Source organism: Pristis pectinata, chromosome X (genome assembly GCF_009764475.1).
Source record: "Pristis pectinata isolate sPriPec2 chromosome X, sPriPec2.1.pri, whole genome shotgun sequence".
Classification (NCBI taxonomy): Eukaryota; Metazoa; Chordata; class Chondrichthyes; order Rhinopristiformes; family Pristidae; genus Pristis; species Pristis pectinata.
The window spans coordinates 1,014,358-1,036,680 of record NC_067450.1 but is presented as its reverse complement, the minus strand read 5'-3'; the positions used below and the strand labels follow the sequence as shown (position 1 = coordinate 1,036,680).

The following is a 22,323-nucleotide window of genomic DNA, read 5'->3' as shown; positions in this document are numbered from 1 at the left end:
GGAAGAATTGCCAAACTACTTTAAATTTTATTTTTTCCGCCATTTATGTAGAAATACTCAGAAGTTTTACACAAAAATGAGTTGATCAACCTAACTAGTTTAAGCCAATATTAACCCATGTGCTAACCATATTTGTATTGCCCTCTCTCCATACACCTTCAAACTTCTTTCCTAGATACATCTAACCTTGAACATTCATCTCATTTCTGCTTTAGTCACAAACCCTCATGCATTCTTTTGCTTTCCATTCTAAATCTCTTACATTGTTATGGCCTGGATAATTGAAGAAATGCATCTCTATTCTTGTACTCAAATGCTCTTGCAAAAGGGCAACATACCATTTGTCTTCCTAATCTCTTACTGTGCCTGCAAGTCAACTTATGGTATTTTGTGTACAAGGACACCCAGGTCCATCTGAAAACCAACACATTTTAAATCTCTCATTTAGAAAACACCCCATCTTTCTAAATTTTCTTTTCCAAAGTGGATGACCTTACATTTGCCATGTCCTTTCCCATTCACTTAGTTTGTCTATCTCCCCAAAGCCTCTCTGTATCCTCCTCATAGTCCATACTGCCATTGAACTTTGTATCATCAGTAAACTTGGATATGTTACATTTGATGCCCTCATCCAAATTACTGATAGATTATGAACAGCAATCCCTGCAGCAGCCCACTAGTTACATCCTCCAAATCCAAAAAAACGACCTATTTACTCCTACTCCGTATTCAGTCCACACCAGTATATTACTTCCAATGTCACACCCTGCAATTTTCCCCCCAATGATCTTGTGTGACACCTTATTAAAAGCATTCCAAAAGGCCAAATACTCGTCAACTAGTTCATCCTTCATTACTTTGCTAGTTACAACCTCAAACATTCTTAACAGATTTGTCAAACATTATTTCCTTTCATAAATCTATGTTGACTCTGTCCAATCATTGTTTTCCAAATGGCCTGTCACCGCTTCCTTAATAATAGATTCCAGCAATAGCTCATCTACTGATGTCAGGCCAACTGGTCTGTAATTCCTCATTTTCTCTCTCTCCCTCCTCTTAAATATTACAGTTATATTTTCTATCATACAGTGTGAACCATTCTCCAACATGTAGAATTTTGTGAGGTGACAACCAATGCATCCACTATTGCCAATAGCCACCTCCTTCAAGATCCTTGGCTGCAAAGCATTGGGTCCTGGGGATTTGGTCACCTTTCAATCCCATTAATTTCAAATGGTAATTTTTTTTTTAAAAAAATCTAATACTAGTTTCCTTTTCACTTACTCCGGACCTGTAGCCCTCCACCATTTCCAAGAGGTTTCCTGCATCTTCAGTGGACAAATAGGTTTTAATTTCTGTTGTTTCCTTATCTCCCACTATAATTTCTCCTGTAAGGGAGCCACCTTAACACATCTATAGAAGCCAATGTCACATGGCATCCTTCTGTGCCAATTTCCCAGACTTGAAAGTTCATCTAAAATTTCCTTTTAAAAAGATAGAATCTTCCATTATTAGCCTTCCAAACCAATTTGTAACAATAGCCATACCTCAGTGGAGTTTCTCCACCTCTTAGTCTGCTGCTTGGCACCAAGTTTAATTGGTAGGCACTGGAGAAAAATTGATACACAAGGAATCCTACTTCAAAGTGGTGGGGAAGGTTGGCAAGGATGTAGTTAAAGTCAATACCAAGATTGTAGGTTCTTCATTTCCATCTTCTAGTAACTTGTAGCTATTCTCAGAACTCCAACCCACATTCCCCCCTTTACTGAGCCACGACTGGATATTTCACTTGACTAGGCCAGTTTGCTCAAGACTTCGGCTTGCGTGTTCAATCTTTCATTTTGCAGCTTAAATTATTGCCAAAATTACAAGAGGTTTGAAAAGCATTTCCCCCACACTCTCCCCATCCCTGCTCCGGTAAGCTCTTACCCAAAATCATTTGTACATCACCAAATCTGCAAAGCCTAGCACAACTGGGCAATGAATCAAAATGTCACTTTAAGGGGTTTGCTTTAAAAATAAACACACATTTAGTTTATATTTAAATAAGCTGTTTCAATTCAGCTGAAATATGCATCACAAAAGTTTTTCTCTTGAAGAATCAATTCAACATTGCTGTTTAAAATTGGGTTGTTCCCCGATAGCAAGAAATGGTAACAATCCTCCACTATTTCTTTGGGGAAAAAAAATTACTTTTCTTCTAGTGTGAAAAATTTAGTGCTGTTTTTTCTCCACTTGTGAATTGTTTTGTGCACATTGACTTTGTTGTCAATGAATAAATTGGACGTTGGACTTGCAGCATTGTCAATAGTATTGGAACACAACTTTAAATAAAAGCACATTGCACCTAAGAGACCCAGCTGAGAGCTACCTTGAATGTCCACAATTAATCAGCAGTGGTGACTAACTTACTCTGAAGACAATAGGCTGGTAGGCAAGGTGTGCTTCTTGCACGATATTTTTTTTTAAAAACCCAGAGCGAAACAGATTGAAAACAAGTTGCAGCAACAGCAGTTTGCGTTCAGAGTTGTGTACTTTTGCGCTGGTTGTACTGATTTTGGCTACACTGCATCAAAATACATTAAACCACAGCATGTAATTGAGTGGACACTAAACCATGGAGCGTAAAATCCAAGCTCTTTGATCTTAACGATTGATATGACAAATAATCAACATTTCCCCCATTCTTGCGCAAAGAATTTTACATGTAGATCCATTATTTGGGGAAATGCAAATGAAATCGCATAAAGTTCTGCACCATTTGTATCCTTAAACATTTTGCATTAAAAAAAAATCAACATTTTTGCACAAACACACTGTAAACTAGCTGGTCTTTTTGTTGTTAATTGGACCTGGCTTCAAGCCCACAGAAAGCTGAAGATTGACAGGCAGCTTAAGCGGCACATGTATGATGCAAGGTGGAAAACAAAGACAGACGTAAAAACACCCAAGTGCATACTATGGAGTTTTATTTCCAGATAATTTATATAAAAAAGTGTTTTGTTCATTAATACCAAGTGCCACAGCTTTTCAAAATACAACACAACTAAATCAGCTACAGGTGACAATTCTGGACTTCAAACACTTCTCCAAGTCACAAAATAACTGGTGTACTCAAGAGGTCCACTTTAAAAAGGCGCATACACACAGACAATACACATTTTTATAAAATTAAAACAAAGCATTGAATTGTTTTCCAGAGCAACACAAAAAAAGTAACACTTCATACAGGATTGCTCATTTTATTTTTTTACTGCAAGGAAACAGTTTCTAATACCATTTATCTAATAGATAACTATTTAAATCAACTACTGCATAAACAGCACCATACAGCCTTTAAGACTAATGGAATGGCCGAATTTTACTTTTGCATCACATCTAATTACTTTGCTAAAATTTGGTTTTGATAGTAAGTTTCAAGTGTGGTTTGAGGAATTTACTCCCATGTAACCAAATAATGAAATATACTGATATTTTTAAATGAATGATTTGAACACATGAATAAAAGACAATTAGATAGGTCCAAGAGGCTGACTAGAAGGTGGCCCTCGCCCACTTGGCATAACCTAGGCACATAATGTGACCAAGGAGTTCGAATCCTGTTCTGAACAGAATTTGCCAAATCATAGGTGGGGCAGCAGTTAGAGGTACAATTGGCCCCAGAATCCTCCTGTTGTGGTGGAGTAAAAGACATTATGCTTTTTGCTCCCAACTACTTTCTAGCAGTAACCCACACTGACAAGTACAAACCCATCAGAAGTGATGTCAAAAATCGCTGGAATGCACTCAAATCAAAAAAAAGCCCACTGTAAACCAAGTGCAGAATGGTAATTTGGTACTCTAACTTCTAGAGGGATGAGAGAGGCAAGCATATTCTCAAGTGCTGCAGTACTAGGAATGCAAAATGCCCCACATTCATCATAACAGAGTCCTCAGCACAGAAGCTTGCTTACAGCAATTCACACTACCATAATTTGCTGTAGGTAACCTTTAGGATAGATTTTATTCAAAGGCCCTTGATTGTAAAAGCACAAACCCTTAAGCAAATACTATAATTCTAGGCAAAGGGGATGTACAGAAGAGAGATAAAAGGAAATATTTCTAGGTGCCAACTTTCTGCCCAAGACTAACCAAGCCAGACTGGAAGGTTTGGTTTCCCCCCCCCCCCCCCCCCCCATTTCCCACAGGTGAGCTACAATAGCCCTGAGCACTGGACTGAAGCATCCAAAACTGGTCATGTGACACCAGACCCAGGGTGCAAAGCTTTCAAATATTAAGAGTCATACAATTCTTACATGCACTAAAGTACCAAGGTTGGGGGGGGGGGGGGGGCAGAAATTACTTATAGAGACAGGATCCAAGGACAGTAGGATTAGTCAAGAATAAGGGAACGTCAGAAGCTGGAACTACTACTTACTGCAACTTTGGTGTCCAGGCCTGTGTTTTTAAGCTGTCCAAAATTTTGTAGGATGGAGTATTTCTCTGCTGATTAAAACCACAAATCAGACAAAAAAAAATCTGAGGCTTAGTTTTTTTTGTTTAAAAAGTTCAAAAAGATTTCTGAAAGCCGAGTGTTTATTCATGCCAGGTCTCAGTGGAGTCCATGGCGACAGTGGTAGGTCCTTCAACAGAAGTTACAAATTCCTCAGGTGCAACCACGAAGAATAGAATCAAAGGTTTTCCTTTCATTCTCTTATAAGCACAAAGTATTTAAATTCCTCAAGAAACTTAAGCCACCTAATTTTCACACCCTCTTGGAACAAATGGTAACATCTTATATGCACGATGCGCAAAAATGATATACATTCAGACACGCAATAGATCTGTCCTGAAAGGGACACAAGGGGCTTTGGATGAAGATTAGTTCAGATCCAGAAATCTAAAATCTACCTAAAAGAGAATCAATACCACAGACTTATCTCCGAGTCCTAACAGAAGCTAAAAAGTGTTCCACACTTGTATGGTTCAGCTGGAAAACTATGAGAGAGTTTGTGCATCACTCCCTCAATCCAATCTGCGGATAAAACAAATGGCCAAGATTTTATTTTTAAAAAAGTTATACACAAATTCTAAGCTAGTTTATTGGTTCACAGCAGCCTTTTTCTTCTGCACGTCCCCCACCCCAATGTCAATTCAAAAGCACTTACATTTGAGACCTGTTGCCACTGACAGTGGCTCTGCTCACTCTTAGCTGCTTTGAATCAAAATAACAACCCCTTCTGAAGTCACTGTTAAACAAGTCCCTGTTTTAGGTACAGTTACCAGTGTACTGGTACCTAGCTCAGTCAGTTGCACTGAAGCCAAGTCAAGTGAATATAGTATTTGATGTACACATTAAAAAAAACAAATTCAAGCTTTCAAAGCCATCTTCAGTCATATATATTTTTGGAATCCTATACTAGCTCAGCCTTCATTCCGGCTTGGAGTCCTGCAATCATACACGCAATTCCTACCCATGTGATAAAGCAGCTGGGTAAATTATGCAGTTTACATGGATATAGAGCATCACACGTAGGCTCACTTAATCAGGTATTTGTACATAACGTCTCAATTGAGATGGCTTTCTAGTTACAAGCAAAATACTTGTGGGATTTTAAAAGTGTGAACACTCATCCTTTTTTGTTCCTACTCACGGAATGCACTTCACTCCAATTTTGGCCATTCTTGCACAGGACTCCATTTAGATATCATTTGACTTCAGTTTAATTTAAGGCAAATCCAGAAAAGTAGGATTTAGGTTAAAGTGATTAAATGTTGGCAGAGTTTCAACATAGAACTAAAAAGGAGCTGCAACTGGCTTGCCCTGTAGTGTGAATCTCCACATCTCTCTGCCCCTGCCTTGTGAATTCAAGAAATCACACATCACGTGATTGAGTTGGTTTCAGGTACTAAAGATCACTCTACATGTTGTCTCTTGGGTTTTGCTTAAGTTTTTTTTTTTAAATATTTTATCATGCCCGAATATAAACACATTGCAGCAAATCAGCCTTTAACATTGCTTTAGTAGATATTAAGCCAGTAGTGCATACAATATATCTATAGTTTGCCTATGAGCTCTGCTCTTACAGAAACCTCAAAGTATTTACCCCTCAAAGTTGATCATAGAAAAAAATTGCATTGTTCACTCAACCAGTGTTAACCAGCATCTACCACAATAAAAATATTGTCCATTACCATTTTCTGCTCAAAACAAAAAGGGGAAAAATACCAAAGAGATATTAAATAGAGCATTAGAGCATAACACAAACCACTGCAGGCACCACAAATGTTAGTTCTCTTATGTGGCATCTGGAATGGGCATCAGAATTGTACTTCCTGCTTTTAACCTTGGATGAATAAATACAAAAGGTTGGGACTGAGGTTCTGTGAGCTGTAAACTCATTCTTTAAGCTAGTTTTGGAGTTGCAAAGGTGGTGGTCAAACAATCCATAATGCAATTTGGCATTAAGCCTTTGTTCGTGTCCAAGTCTGCACACCGAAGATATTCTAGAGGGCAAGGCAAAGTCTTGCTTCCTTCTCATATTATGAACTTCAACTCAGAAGGGAATACGATTTGCTTTAAAAGATTTCCTCCACTCCGTGAGCAAAGATCATTACCAGACCAGGCTCCATGATCATGTCCTCTCCCATGTGTTGGTTCTCGCATGCCATCACCACTACAGCTTGCTTCCCTGGGATTCGTTTAGCTACATAGTTCTCGTAGAACCTGCGGTTCATTTGGCGAGTCTCTAGTGTGGCCAGACCCTGAGGCCAGTTCCTCTCGTGTGCATTTTCGATGAGGTCATTGACTATGGACATTGGGCACCCGCTGTCAATGAGAGACCGCTTAATGACTGCTTGCAGAACTGCATCAGGGGTGGAGATCATCCCACCCCATCGGGTAACTCTAGCAGGTTGCAATGAATTGACCCACCTACAACACAGAAGATACCATTCACGTTTTATTTAACAAAACAAGCAAACAAAGTCATAAATCAACTAAAGCCCCGCAAGTCAGACAAACAGCAGACAAGTTTCCTTTCCTCCTTGCACCTTCACATCCTCACCCAGGTAGGAGGGCTGCATACAAAAAGGTCCTTTAAATAATGCCTGGGAGGTAAACAAGTTGGAGTGACAAATCATGGACTAGAAAGACCATGACCATCAAATTACTGGCATTCAGCATGGACTTTCCTTGATCATTAGGTATGCAGAAAAGAAATCTATTGTATAGGTTTTAAGTGTTTTGAACTGTTTGGGCAAAAGGTACATATTTTTGTGAAGTCAGGTGACTGCATGAACCTTAAAAATATTCCTAGTGGCTTTTTTTTTAAAAATGAAGCAGAGCATTCTAATAAGAGAACGTGAAAGAGAGAGAAAGAACAAAACTTGTTTATATAGCGCCATTCATAACTTCTATAGCCAATGAAGCACTTTTTGAAGGCAAAGTCACTGTTGCAATGGAAGAAATGCAGCTGCCAATTTGCGCAGAGATGGTGGTAAAATTACTCAATGACATTTCTTTATAAAAGATTCACTGAATCATTACAACACTGGCTGCCACCATTTGGCCCGCTCAGCAAGAGCGCACCAGTTAGCCCTATTCCCACAGCACTGCAAATTTTCCCTCCCCAGTACTCACCCAATTCCTTTTCAAAGCTACAATTGAATCGGCTTCCACCACCCCTTCAAACAGTGAATTACAGTTCACGATTACTCAGCTGCGAAAACATTCTTCCACAGCTCCTTTTGGCTCTTTTGCCAATCACTGAATCGGTACCCTCCCATTCTCAACATTGTCACTAAAGGAAACTCATTTGTGATGTCATAACCCTCCATTATTTTGAGCACTCACCCAATCTCTTCTTAACCGTCACTGGTCTAAAGGGGAACAAGCTCACTATCAGTACAAGTGAAGGCATTTTGAAGATGTGGGAGGTAAGTAAATTTTGGGCAGAACACTGGGGAACAACACTAAAAGATTCCATGGCACTATTCTGACAAAGCCGAGATTAGATGAGGCCTCTGTTTAACATCTCAACTGAAAGTGGGCACCAGATACATGCTTTTCATTACTGATGGTGCTTGTCCAGAGCAGATAATCTGCTTCCAGATCACCTAAAAAAAAATCTGAGCATTATGTTCTGTACCCCACCACTCTCTCCCAAACATCTCATCTCTTGCCTCTCCCCCCAACCAAATCCTGGATAAATCAGGAATTTTAACACTTAAATTTCAATTTGTTATTCTGGTTTGTTCCTTTTTAATAAATCTTCTTGGATTAGCACTCTTAGTTTAACCACCACCTAAAATACGCACTTAGGTTGAGCAACTAATTCCTCACTCACCTTGCTGAACTCACTAAACTGAAGCCAAGGAGCTGCCTACTTTAGGTGACAAAGAATGGCCTTGGTAACAAAAATATTCTGCATTCTAAAACAGTGTTATTTTTGATAATAAATTATAGGGCAACATAGGGAGTTCTAAAATAACTTGGCACTGAATTTACTCTGGTAATCTTTTGGAGCCATTAAGAGACCAGTCAGGCTTCAGAGAGAATTGCAGTTCTGATGCCCTTCACATACTTAAAAAGGCAGTTTAACTTTTAAATACAAGCGGAAAAGCACCCAGATCATTTCATTCATGTACATCCACCTTCATAGCCACAGGCATAAAAAAAAGATTCATAGAAGAAAATTCTAAAGTGGTCAAATTTCAAAATCAGACATTGAAGAGACCGTGCATTTATATAGCACCTTTATGACCCCAGGACATCCCAAGGCATTGTACAGTCAATTGTACTTATTTTTAAGAACTGCAGCCACTGTTGTGATGGAGGAAACACAGGAGTCTATTGTACACAGACAATTCCCACAAATGGCACGTGAGAATGAACAAATAATGTCAGTCACAGGGTAAATATTGGGCTTGACCACCAGGAAGAAATCCCCTGCTCCAAATACAGCTATAGTACCTTCTACCTCCTCCTGGGAGAGGCAGGTAGGGACTCTATTTAATACCTCTTCCAGAAGATTGCACCTCTGACAGCCCTGCTTCAGTACTGCATTAATCGTCTGCCCAGACCTTATGCTCACGTCTTGGGAAATTGCATTTTTATAGCGCCTTATAGAACCTTGGGATGACCCGAAGTAGTTTACAGCCAAAGTGCATTCACTGACAGAGGAGCCAATTTGCGCACAGCAAGATCTCACAAATGCAATGCAATGACGACCAGAATCTGTTTTGGTGATAAGCATCAAGGGATCAATATTGGCAAGTGGAGCAAGGCAAGGTCCCCTGTTCTTCAAAATAGTATCAAGGGATCTCTTGCATCCACCTGACAGATTCTGTCTCACCTGAAAAATTGCAACTCCAATTGTGCAGCACTGGAGTGTTAGCTTAGATTGAGCTCATTTCTGTAGTGGGACTTAAACTTGAGTTGGAGACAAGGCTGAGCCAACCAAGTTATTAGGCCATCTAGGTGATTGTTTTATACATTATTGTAGTTGCACTACAACAGTCCATTATCTCCATTTTGATCCTCCACGCCAGAATCTAAATGGAGTCCCTGTTTCACTACCTTAAATTAAGATAAAGCTTCAGTACAAAACAACCACCTATTCACAGAACAAAATACTTTTTGAAATTGATTTGAAGGCTCATCTTTCTCATACATTTCAGAGTGGCTGAGCCCCCAGCAGCAGAGATTGGGAAGTAGTTGGTTATAAAATGGTGTAAGGCACAAGGAAAAAGGACAAGAAACTGAACTGAAACGTACTCTAGGATCTCATTGTACTCAATGGTTTCCTCCAAGTTCTGTAGGTTTGGGTTTGCACTGCGGATAGCCCTCATGTACGCTTTCAAAAGTTGAATGTCTCGTTTCTGTAAAGCAAGGAAACACATACACACAGAGTTTGTCAATGATAGTCAATAGCCTATTTTCAGATGCTGACGGAGTCACTGGGAATCCCAGCTTTTTTTATTTTAATATTTTCTTTACTGGATGTACTTTTCAGCAAAGAGGATGGGCTTAAAACACTTTTTATTATGGCATAGACAACCATGTAAATATATCACTAATATGGAAATGAGTCCAATTGGTCTCTGTTGATGTTTATACGTCACACAAGCCTCCTACTCTACGTTTCTTTCACCCTTGCATGTTTATCTGGTCCCCCCTTAAAGGCACATCATTTCTCTCAACCAGTGTTAGTGACTTCTACATTCTTGCCACTTTCCAGATCAAGTGTACAGCACTCAGATGATTGCTTTTTTTTGTTTTACAGTCTGCTTCAATGTGAACTGATACTAATCATTTTAGTATGGCTACATATACTTCCAGCCTTAGTGGAGATCATTAAACAATTCCTTCATCAATCGAGCCTGATGGCTACACTGATGGAAGCGACCAAGATTTGGGTAAAACCATTTACATCCAACTGTGCCACTCACTGAATTTTTCTAGAGAAATTACCCTGCCTTTATTGACAGTTTCTGACAGATGTTCTTTCCTCTGTTCTTTCAATTTTAGTTGGGAGAGTGGTCAAAGCAGTGGCAGACGGAATACGGCAGAGGAAAGTGTGGGGTTTTGCACTGTTGTAGGAAAAAAAAGTGTAGACTATTTTCTAAATGGGGAGAGAATTCAGAAATAGGAGGTATAAAGGGATTTGGGAGTCCTGGATCAGCATTCCCTCAAGGTTAACTTGCAGGTCGAGTCAGTAGCAAAGGCAGTGGTAGCATTCATTTCGAGAGGACTGGAATATAAAAGCAACCATATACTGCTGAGGCTTTAGAAGGTGTTGGTTAGACTGCATTTGGAATATTGTGAGCAATTTTGGGCCCTGTATCTAAGGAAATGTGCACTGGCCCTAGAGGCTCCAGAGGAGGTTCACAAGAAGATCCCAGGAATGAAAGGCTTAAGGTATGAGGAGCGTTTGATATCTCTGGACTTATACACGGAGTTCAGAAGGATGAGGGGGATCTCATTGAAACCTCCCGGATACTGAAAGGCCTGGATAGAGTGGACGTGGAGAGGATGTTTCCATCAGTGGGAGAGTCCAGAGCCTCAGAATAAAAGGGACATCTGTTTAGAACTGAGATGAGGAGGAATTTCTTCAGCCAGAGGGTGGTGAATCTGTGGATTTTGTTGCCACAGAGGGCAGTGGAGGCCAAGTCACTGGGTTTATTTAAAGGCAGAGATTGATAGATTCTTGATTGGGGTTAAGGGTTACAGGGAGAAGGCAGGAGAATGGGATTGAAAAAAAAAAGTCAGTCATGACTGAATGGCAGAGCAGACTCAGACTCAATGGACCAAATGGCCTAATTCTGCTCCTATATCTTATGGTGTAAGTAGACTCTGGTTTCTGGAAACATTGGCTTTGTTTGCGATACCACTCATATGGTCCACCCTACTCCAACTCATTGGCGGACAGTGCTGTCGTAGTACACATGGTTTAATTGATCACACACTCCCAACATTTCCCCAGCCCTTTAAAAGATGGCAATTTATTCCAAAAATCAATCTGCACTGACATCAGGACTTTCTCCCAATTTCCATGCACTGGTTTTATCAAAGTTCGATGATAGCAATCAAGAATGGTTACCCTTCCCCAGTTCAATAATTCCACTGCAAAACATAGGTCCCTTAGCACCAGCCCAGCTGGAGTCTGTATACGAGTCCTTCCAGGGCTGAATAATGGAGTACCATACAAAGCAATATGATTCAACCCTGCAGTCTCATCAGGTGGAGTTAAACAAGGGAGCTACTCTTTTTATTAAAAAAGCCTTCAAGGGGCAATTTAGAACATACAGTCACTATCAGTTATAGCAGATGCATTCATGTAAACTAAACTAAACTTTGCCTAAAATGATAGTTTACATAATACAGTAGTGCTACAAGAATGTTGGCTTCACTGAAAACCCAGAGCAAAATCATTACAAGAGCACATGGAGGAAAAAGCTTAGGCGTTCCAATCAATATAGATTGAAAGATTCTTTCTATTTGTGCTGGAGGAGAGTCATTGGAATTTGACAGAAGCTGGTTATTGAGATTTGGTGCACTGTACTTTACCGTACATGGTTTTGGCTCCCTCACTAACGAGAAGCCACATAAAGCTCCCTCATAAGAGATTGCCATGCTGCAAAGCACCTGTTGCTTATAATACTCCACAGGTCATTTATAACTCTAGTACGGAGAGCAAAACACACTGGCTATAACATTACTCTTTTGAACAGGTTTCTTGTTGAATTCCCAGTGATGCCTCCTCTGAGGGAACTTGATCTGATTTGCTCAAGTTAGATTGTGCTCTGCCTGGGTTTGTCCTACAGCACTGATGCAAAGTGCTGCCAATGTTGCAGAGTAAATGCAACTTTAAACAGGAGTCTACTCAGATCCAGTGTTCTTCCATCCACTGTTAAATGTAAATGAGGGATTATCACAAATACCACAGAGCTGCAGGTCAACACCTGGGCAATTTAACCAGTCGATAGACCTTAATCTCACCATTAGATAAGTCACCAAACTGTGTAATCTTCAAATGAAGAACCACTAGGGTACTAAATTTTGGGTTGCTCAGACAACTGCATTAAGAAAAAATACAGGTAAAAGCATGCACGAGTTTGTCACATGAATGTCACTTGTGCAATACCACAGGTGAGCAAGCACAGCTGTTCCTGCCCAAACAGCTCCTAATGCCACAAAGCATTAGGAGACAATGTGAAATTGGAAGTATTTGCCATTTATGTGTGTGTTTTGGCTGATATAAGCAATTGCCCATTTTGAACATGGGTCTTTTAAGTGGTGGCGACTGTATCTCAGAGGAGGGATGTAGTGCTCTTTATACAGAAAAACCATCCTGGGAGCAGCAGAACAATAAAAGCGGAAGGGAAAAGGAGAAAGTAATTTGCACAGTAATTGAGGTCAGTCACTGAGGTGCAGTATAAAAGGTCCACAATTTGGAAAATACAAGCCCTTGGGATAGTTTAGCCATTTTGTTTTTTGTCAGCTAAATGACAGCATGCACCCACCTGCTCTGCCAGCTGATGTTTATGCTCTGCTGAAGTCTTCTCCAGCTCTGCAATTTTCCCCTGTTGCTGAAGCACCACAGTGCGAAGATGTTTGATACAGTTGTGGTTTGGTAGCTCATCTTTGGGCATTTCTAATCTGAAAGGTGGGGAAAGCAAAACATGTAAAAATAGCAAAACAGGCTCATTTTAAGACTGAACTGCAGGGTTCAAACTTTCAAGTAACTGTAGGACACATTTCCAATTGTGCAAGATTTAAAATGGTAAATGATAACAGTGGCCAATTTACACACAGCAAGCTATCACACACAGCATATGACGATGACCAGTCCATTCTTGCACTTGTAATGCAATGATAACTACAGGGCTGGAAACTTGGCATCATTTTAAAGTACAAAGGAATTCTATGGGATCTCTGTTTGAAAAGGCAAGTGGCACTTCTGTTAGCCCAGCTCTGCACTGCAGATTGGCCAAAGTCCTGGACAAACTCATGACCTTCTATCTCAGAAGCCACCACTGGTTGATGGTTAACAGTAAGAGCATTGAACTTTGCTACCAAAACAGTACCAACCACAATATATACCCAGAAACTTAACTTTGATCATTTGGGATGAGGAAAATAGGTCAATAGAAGAGAAGTTTACAGAATTTGTTTCCTTTGATTGGTCCCGAGTTCTCTTTTGCCCTCAAAGGAAGTTATTTGGCTAGAATAATGGGTGCCAGAAAATGTTAGTGACAGTGGCCTTGACATTTGAAGGTGGAGGTTGGCCACGGGTTTTATACCTGGCTCTCAATCCTCCTTTTGTGCCACTTTATTGGCAAAATGAGCCCACAGTTGATGTGTGAATGCGTTGTTTGATTGGCAGCTTGTTGATTGCATATTTCCCTCCATAATTTAAGGCTCTTAAATGGGAATTAGGTTAAACCACAATGTCCATGTTCCTTCCCCCCCAGGTGAATAGCTATCACATTCTCAATTCAGAACCACAGCATTAATACATGCCCCAGTTTCAACTACAAGTACAGTTTGGCATTTGTTTGAGTGAATTTCAAACTGAAGTGCATTTCATTTAAATATTTATATCCCATCCAATATTGTAGGTGCAAACAACATGGCTTTGTGACTTTAATGCGTTTTGGAAATTAAAACACCCATGACACCTTCAAGTCACAATGTGGCCAAACCAGATCCGGCTCATCTTTCTTCTGAAAATACTTTAAGAGTTCCACTCTGAATCTTAACTTGGTTACCTTTTATTTTGAAGGTGCACTTGCTCCAAAACTCCCAAGTATCATCAAGGAGACAATAGATTTCCTGCCCTGCTAATGAATGTAGGGTGCAGAAGATCAGTGCCAGTTGACAAGGGTTGCCCAGCCCCTTTGATGACCACCTCGTCGTCACTAGGCATTTCACCAAGCACCACATTTGATCACCTGGCTTTCTGGAGAACAATGGATAAAAACTGAAAAGGGAATGCATCCCACAAAAGGTTGCACTTCCTTAGCAATCTCAAGAACACTTGACAGCCAATGAAGTATTCTTATAGTGCAAAAGGTATTCTAGTGCAGGAAAAACAGATTTTGTGCTGTTTATGGGAGCTTCCTGTGCAATGTGATAATTGACCTTTTTGAATTAAAAAGTTCTAGTTAAGGGGTGAATATCAGCCTGGAGGCTGGGCACGTCTCCCTTGTTCCTTTTCAAAATGGGATCCTTGGCACCCATCCAAGAGCATAAAGGGTTGCCATTTAACATCTCCAAAAGACAGTACTTGTGAAATGTTATGCTCCCTCAGTACTGCAATAGCTGTATTTGCGCCCAGCCTCTGGAGTGAGACTTGAACCCAGAACCTTGTTATCTAGGAAGAGCGTGCATTGCCCACTGACACAAAACAGCAGTGGATTACACCATGAATTTACATTAGAAATTTCCTCTCAATGTTTCTTCTCCCCCCCCCCCCCCACCCCCCTTTGAATAGTTCATGGCACATGAACAGTATTCCAGTCCAAGAGGAGTGAATTATGATTGTGGATAAAGGGAAAGGGAGACAAAGACGTTCATTATTTGTCATTAATGGAAATACTCCCAATTTCCATTAATGGTCCTTGGAGACACAAACAAGCATGGGATTAGATGTTGTTAGGCACCCAACTAGCATTCATTGTCTTCTAGGCTCACAAGTGAAGAACCACCATTTAGGAGGTGTATCAGAGTGCTAGCAGCTCCTGCAGATGGAGTTAACATTAGAAGGAAGTTTAACCATGAAACAAAGATACAGTGGATAACCTTGTTTACGATACCCTCAAGACTGGGCTATGTCTCAAGCAGACAAGCAACCATCCTTCACGTGCGAGCCAACAAACTCAAAGGTGACGGTGAATAGGAGCACCTCATCACAAACCAGAGATGGAAGCCGGCACCTCCTCAGTCTGTACAGCTCAGAATCCACCACCTATTTAAAATTTTACTCAGAACTGCGACTCACCCACATCCCTGCTCACACGTCACAGGTCGCTTCGGATTGTGCTCACAATCGTTAAGGTGGGAGGTCAGCTGGTCGAGCCGCACCACAGCCGTGCAGCCGAAGCTGGCGTTGTCGCACGTGATCTGCAATTTGGACAGCATGTTCCGCATGATTCGGGGAACAGGTCGGAGGTGGGCTAGAGTAACGACGCTGCGATCCACGGGGCAGGTTTGCTGTTGGGAGAACCATTGGGTGATACAGGCATTGCAAAATGCATGCTCACAGTGTGGAGCCTGGGGGAGGGAAGCAGAGAAAACAGCAAGTGAACAAGAGGGGAAGGAATCACACATGCCAGCGTACATCACTTGGAAATCTAATTTGTGGTGTCCCAATTTGAAAGCATTTGGGCTCTATTCAATAAAACAGACCTGCTACCACAAGTGTTGCTGTAAACCTACAGGATGTGACCAAAAGTATAGGTTACCTACATCAAAATGTACGGATGATATTCAACTCTCTTTTTCAATCTTTTTATTAGTTTTCAAATTAATACAGATTAATATATCAATGTTTATACATGTAATACAAAAAGATCAGGAGAACAATCATGACTTGGATAATCATAAAGAACAATAGAGTATAAAAAAATCTGTAGATCCAACGATCTGTTAGTGAATGAATATAATATAAAAGAAGATTTATTATAAAATTAAAAAATCCCCAAAACAATAATTATAAACAATATATTAAACCAAACTAAGCTAAGGAAAAAAAATTCAAAAAAAAACTGGACTAAAATTTCTCAATAGAAACAGAGCAATATTATGTCGTCAACTCCGTTCCTCTGGATGATATTCAACTCGTGCTGCCATCCACACAATTCTCCTCACGGTATGGAAATAACATTAGGCAGAGGAGAAAGCTCCTTTAATCAAATTCAAGGTTTAAAAAAAAGGAGAGAGTCTGCAGCATTGTCAAGCAGCCAACTTTAAATGATGCAGTCAGCCTCGAAGTACCAGGAGTTCCTCAGTTGCTCTTGTAATCTTTTGAAAGGCAGGACATCAAATGCATTGTTTCTTTATTAGGATTAAATCAATAAACTGGAGGATAATGTGTACTATTTGCTCATTGAAAATTATATTTGTACAGGACTGTGCAGTGCGGCTATGAAAAGTGGAACTTGTAAAAGACCAAAGAGGAAAAACTCGAGGCCCAACAGCTTACTCCTCACCTTCATGAAGTTGATTTCAGAAAAGCTTACCTAACATTGAGCCAGATAAAATTCTAGGATTATCATCCCTCAACCAGTTTAGAAAATGTAGAGGAGCAAATCGAAAGCTAGGATAAACAAACTGAAGAGCTTGAAAGCAAGTATGATTTTTAATTAAGATGTCAGTTGGTTTGGGGGTGGGGGGGGGGAAAAAGAAGGGAAAAAAAGAAAGAGGGAGTTGGGGGAGGAGAGAAAAAGAAACATTATAAAGCTTCCTCTCTACAAGGAATGGCTAGTTGTTCTCACATTTCAGTCAGTACATCATATCTAAACTTTAATGCTTTTATATTACAAGTACAGCTTTAAGAGAATGCAGTTAATTAGAATTATTTTCATGGCAAATCACTATGACCAGCTTAAGTAATTTATTCCAACCCGCCTGTAGTTCTTGAATCCAAATAACACAAGTGTTACTGTATTAAATTCCTGTCATTAATAAAAAGCCACTTCATGGCATGTACCTGAGAGGTGACATCACAACTGTTCCACAAGTATACTTTCAAAAGCATTCTTTAAATAATTGTGGAGTAATCAGGAACTCCAGTGTAATGTCCACCATCCCAGTACCAGTTCACAATATGGGAGAAGAGTTTTAGCACACTAAATTGCTCCCCACTGCCAAATGCTTATTTCAGTGCCTTCACATCAACTTGATATTAAAATACATACGAAAATCCTTCAAACTGCCTCTTTTAGCTACACTTGATCAGTGAGCAGCTAATGGAGAGGATGCAATTAACATGCTCTACTAAACAAGGGAAAATGGGGACAGGAAACAAGGAAAAAAAAATTCCTGGGACTTAAATTGTCAAGTTGAATGTTGGACTATAAAATCTGGTACACTTTTTGACCAGTTGTGTCCCCAATTCAAAAGACCCAAGCCTCGCAGGGTCTCCCATCACCTTGACAGTTTGCACAAGCAGCCAACGTTAGTGTGGCTCAACAAGGAGCACTTATTAAGCAGATTTTTTTGACAACAGGAGAGCAATAGCACAGGCCACCCATTCAATGCAACAAAACCTACTGCCGACAGATTTAAAGGGCTTGAGATTGGAAGAAATAATCCTGACCTACATTGCCTCTCTAGGGGCAAACTGTAATGTTGCCAGGGGATCAAACCAGAGAGATTTTTTAGTTTACAGGACTCATCCATCCGTTGAATCACTCATTTAAGGAACCCCATTACTTTTCATGGTTGCCACTATATTCAACATACCCTCGAGGCAACATTTGACGACACTGCCATCCATTAGACAACGTAATGGCCACAACGGAGAAACCATAGAGAAGGATCCGTGGTCTAGTTTTAAACAGAGGACCTCTGCTTTAAAAAGTTAACTTGCTTATTCCTTCTTCCGAAGCTGGAAAACTATTGATTTTTGGCAGCTTTCCCCATCCCACACTTGAATATTGCAGAGCCCTCGATTTCTATTTAAAACTTCCTCTGCTCAGCCAAGAGATCCTATGTGGCTATGCAACACAGAAAGCATCCCCTATCTCCTGACCATGCAGATTTCTGACGCAGCACAGCTGCAGTCATTCAGACTCTGCATCAATAGATCACACTCAGCCAAAAGGCTTGATGGACAGCACCTCTGTTCACAGCTCAAACTTCCACAAGCAACCTTCCCCCCGTGCCCCCCCCCATCCCATCCCCCCACCAAACAGGCATTAAGTCAGAAAAAAATACAAGCAGTCCAATTTGTTTTATCAGCGTGTTCCAGCCTTGAAATTTAACGTGCAAGATTCACAGTGGAGCATTATTTTCTACCTCAAGCATGATCAGACTCTGTTGTGAGGCTCTCCATAACCGAATAGCTTGCTAATGCCAGATCTTTGGACACCCAGGCCACTTGAGGCCTCTTCACAACCAACTCCACCACCACAACCCCAGCAAATAGCCATGTTTACTCACCTGTACAGGTTCTTCCAAAACCCCACTACAGATTGGACAAATCAAATCTTCATCCACCTCGCCCTGAAACCGATTGACATCATACCCCATGGCTCATACTGCAACAAGCTCAGGAGTTTCTGGTGAAAGAAAAACTGCAAGACATTGCTTATTTGCAATAGGTTTTACTGCAGAGCACTAACAAAAAAATAAAACTTAAAAACTGCAATGAGAGGTACATGAAACACATTAAAACCTTCACTTTTGATACATTTATACATCAAGTTGAACTAACTGCATCCAATAATAGCTTCAAACTCATCTGCCACATTGCCCCCTAACCCAAATCTTTTAAACTATTAACTCCAAATTACAGACACAAACACATCCAGCTTTGCTTGTTCTCTTATGTTCTTTTTCCACACCACCTTGACTCTTCTTTGCTCTTCTGTTTCTCTTCCATTCCCCTGAAGCTCAGCTATGGTTCCCAATAACCAGTAATTCAAACTTGCACTGCATCTTACCATTTCCAAAGACTCTTGGAAATTTTGTTAGCATACAAGGCTCCTTTCAAAACCAAAACTCAGAGTCACATTAAAAGCTCTACGTCTTCATGCTAATCTGCCTAACTAGAACAGGGTCAAAAGAGAAAAGGCAGCAGGATGCTGCTTTTATGCAGCAAGCTGCACAATGGTAAGATATGATGTCATTAAAAATAATGGATATGTCCTGGGCTGGAAACAAGCCAGACACTGGAGATGAATTTAGGTGAAGTAAACATTCCTTCCCAGTCCTATTGCTACAAGAGCCTCATTTCTCCAATTCTCTTCTCCAACAAAAAGCTTTCCTTCTGATTTATCTTTGTACACTAAAGGAGGTTAGTAACAAAAGGGCAAATTCCACTGGCGTCACCTCCCCGTGGGTTACAAAGAAAAACAATGAGAAAACATGCCCCATGCGTCATCTCCTCTCTGGCCTTACTCAGAAAAATCATTGTAAAGGCATTAATGGAACACGCCAGACCACTCAGCTTACCCAGTTTATAGAGCACAATGCTTTCTTTTAAATAAATTGTGTCAACAAGACTTAAACAACTTAAACCATAAAATTTGACACATTCAAACTATAGGTATCTGGCACACAGCAAGCAGAATTTCTCCTCCTTGAGAAACAAAAGCTTTATAAGATGGTATGGACAGGATCACGCTCAACTGTGATGTACGACATCAAAGGCCTTGTAGTCTCTGTACTTGATATTGTAGTAAGAGCTTTGTACTTTTGGAGGGGTAGCATTTGGAAAAATGCCAAGGCAGCCTGGTCACGACTACCAATACCCTTAAAACATTTAAAAAAAAGAGATTGAGGATACCAGCAGATGTTCCTACATTTGAAGCACCAGGCAAGGTCTTAATTTAAGATCAATATACAATATTGTGTGGGAAACAAACAAAATTGTTATATTAGCTGCAAACACTCCTGCAATTTTGATCAACCAGCACCAGATGAAACTTTTTTTTTTGAGAAACCAATGCCTATAAATTGGGGACTTTGAACACAATGAACAGAAAGCACCATTTAGCTCAACACCACAGATGAATATGACCGCAGTAAGGATCTTTTTGCTTCCACATCCAGTTGTTTGCCATTTAGGATGTAAACATCCTCCATTTAACAAATGATTCACCCTCAATACCAGCACATGTTCCAAATCAGAGTCAGAAAACAGCGTAGAGACAAGAGGCTGCAGATGCTGGAGTCTGGAGCAACACACAGCACTGCAGGAACTCAGCAGGTCAGGCAGCATCTGTGGAGGGAAATGGTCATTTGATGTTTTGGGTCAAGACCTTCATCTGGATCAGTCAGAAAATGGTGCATTTTTCACATCCTTTTCAGGATCTCTAATTCATATTACAACTGATGAAGTCCCTTTGAAATGTACCTCACTAGTGTATAAAACATAGCAGCCAATTTCCATGCAGTAAGATCCCACATGCTGCAATGCGAAAATGACCAGATAACCCGCTTCAGTAGTGACGACTGTGGGACACCAGAGATAATGCCACTGGCTCGTCTTCAAAATAGCAGGGGTGAGGGGTCTTTAACGTGTGCATGAAAAGCATCTCCAACAGTCCAGTGTGCCCTCAATTCTGCACTGGAGCAGTCTAGAGCTTTTGCGTTCGGTCACTGGAATGAGACAAGCACCGAACCTACTGAGACCGTTCAAAAAAGATTTCAGCCACCTCACACCTCTACAATTAATTAATTTGAATGAATTAAAGAATCTTGCAGCACAGTTGGCTATCATTGCATCTATGTTGCTACTTCAGAAGACCTTTCCAATTAGTAATCCCTCGTATCACACATAGACCTGCATTTATTTCCAATTGTTCGCTTCAAAACTCCTTTTGAACCTGCTTCCACTGCCCTTTCAGATAGCATTCACTGTGTAAAAAAAATACTTCCCCTGTGGTTCTTTTGCCAAATATTTTCAGACTGCATCCTACCGGTCACTTACTCTCCTGCCACTGGAAGCTGTTTATTTATTCAGACTCCTTGTAACATTGAGCAAGTTTTAAATCACCCTTTAACAGTCTTTACTCCAAACAAATTCCCCTCCATTTCATTTCTCTCCCACACAGTCTGCAAGCTAACTGGAACTAAGAAAACAAATCAGTGGCATCTCAAAAGCACCTTGGCTTTCTCCACAGCATCACCCACTACTACCCTCTACATCTGACATAAAGTTTTGATTTTCTGCTGTGCCTTTTGTGACATCCAAAGCATTTTATCATAGTGACAGGCTTTTATTGGCTGTAATACAAGATAGCAGCCAGACTGCACCAAAAAAAATTAGTGAATATTTTGCCTAGTATCCAGGCAACACATCAAAAGATAGTCATCTTTGGTCTTTATTCCAGAAGACAAGAACATTGAAGACAAAAAAATGTAAACAGCCAACATGATTCACAAGTGAAGAATAAAAAAACCATGTGAATAAGCACTGCAGAAAGCATGCAGCATTCTCAGGAGATTATCCAATTCCAGACTCTTTCCTCAAACCAAAATATGCCCCCACCCCCCAAACTCCACCACTCAATCCCTACCTTTTAGGGGCATCATATCTGTACTGAGGGAAGAGAGAAAAAAAAAAGTACCAGCACAAATTGACAGCAAAAAGTGTCCAAGGATCAGATTATTAGTAATCTACAAGCCATTATATTTCTGCACTTCCTTTTTTTCTCCTCAATCCGTAAAGGTATTGTGCAATGTTTCCAGAACTCTGAGCTCCAATAGTGACAAGTTACCAATGTTCTCAAAAATCGAGGTGGAAAGCTCCAGTAATAGCCTTACTGAATCATTGTCCTTGCTACACACTTCTCTAAACATGGGGTCAGGCCATGGGTGGATTGAACATACAAGCTAATGGTCTCATCAGCCCACCTACAGGCAAACCAACTCAGAACAAAGTGACAGAGAGCTCTTTGGCTCAGGAAAGTGAATATTTTTTTTACATTAGTCTAAACAGCAACATTTATTAATTCCACTATCTGTGAAATCAAAAATGTCTAGCCCTTGCCTGGAGCTCACTCCAGTTACATCTGCCACAGTTTATTTAAAAAAGGCATTACACAAATTTTTCTTTCACTACAATAATTTCAGGAAGACTTCTGAATACCAATACTCATCAGTTACTT

At 40.3% G+C, this 22,323-nt stretch overlaps 1 protein-coding gene across 6 annotated transcripts in view; it reads right to left on the bottom strand.

The window, feature by feature from the left end:
- Nucleotides 1-2,952: 2,952 nt before the first annotated feature.
- The window catches only part of rnf41 (ring finger protein 41), a 35,162-nt gene continuing 15,791 nt past the window's right edge, over nt 2,953-22,323 (bottom strand). For 2 of the 6 annotated variants that reach the window (XM_052009412.1, XM_052009410.1), the window contains exons 2-6: nt 18,650-18,768; nt 15,486-15,757; nt 13,006-13,141; nt 9,758-9,861; nt 5,041-6,913 (exon numbers count right to left, since the gene is read on the bottom strand). In XM_052009412.1, the coding sequence (XP_051865372.1) occupies nt 6,559-6,913; nt 9,758-9,861; nt 13,006-13,141; nt 15,486-15,757; nt 18,650-18,739 (957 nt within the window). In that variant the 5' untranslated portion in view covers nt 18,740-18,768 and the 3' untranslated portion in view covers nt 5,041-6,558. Of the gene's footprint in view, nt 6,914-9,757; nt 9,862-13,005; nt 13,142-15,485; nt 15,758-18,649; nt 18,784-19,152; nt 19,546-22,323 lie in introns of those variants that run through there. The other 4 variants (XM_052009411.1, XM_052009408.1, XM_052009407.1 and 1 more) reach the window with 4 other exon arrangements.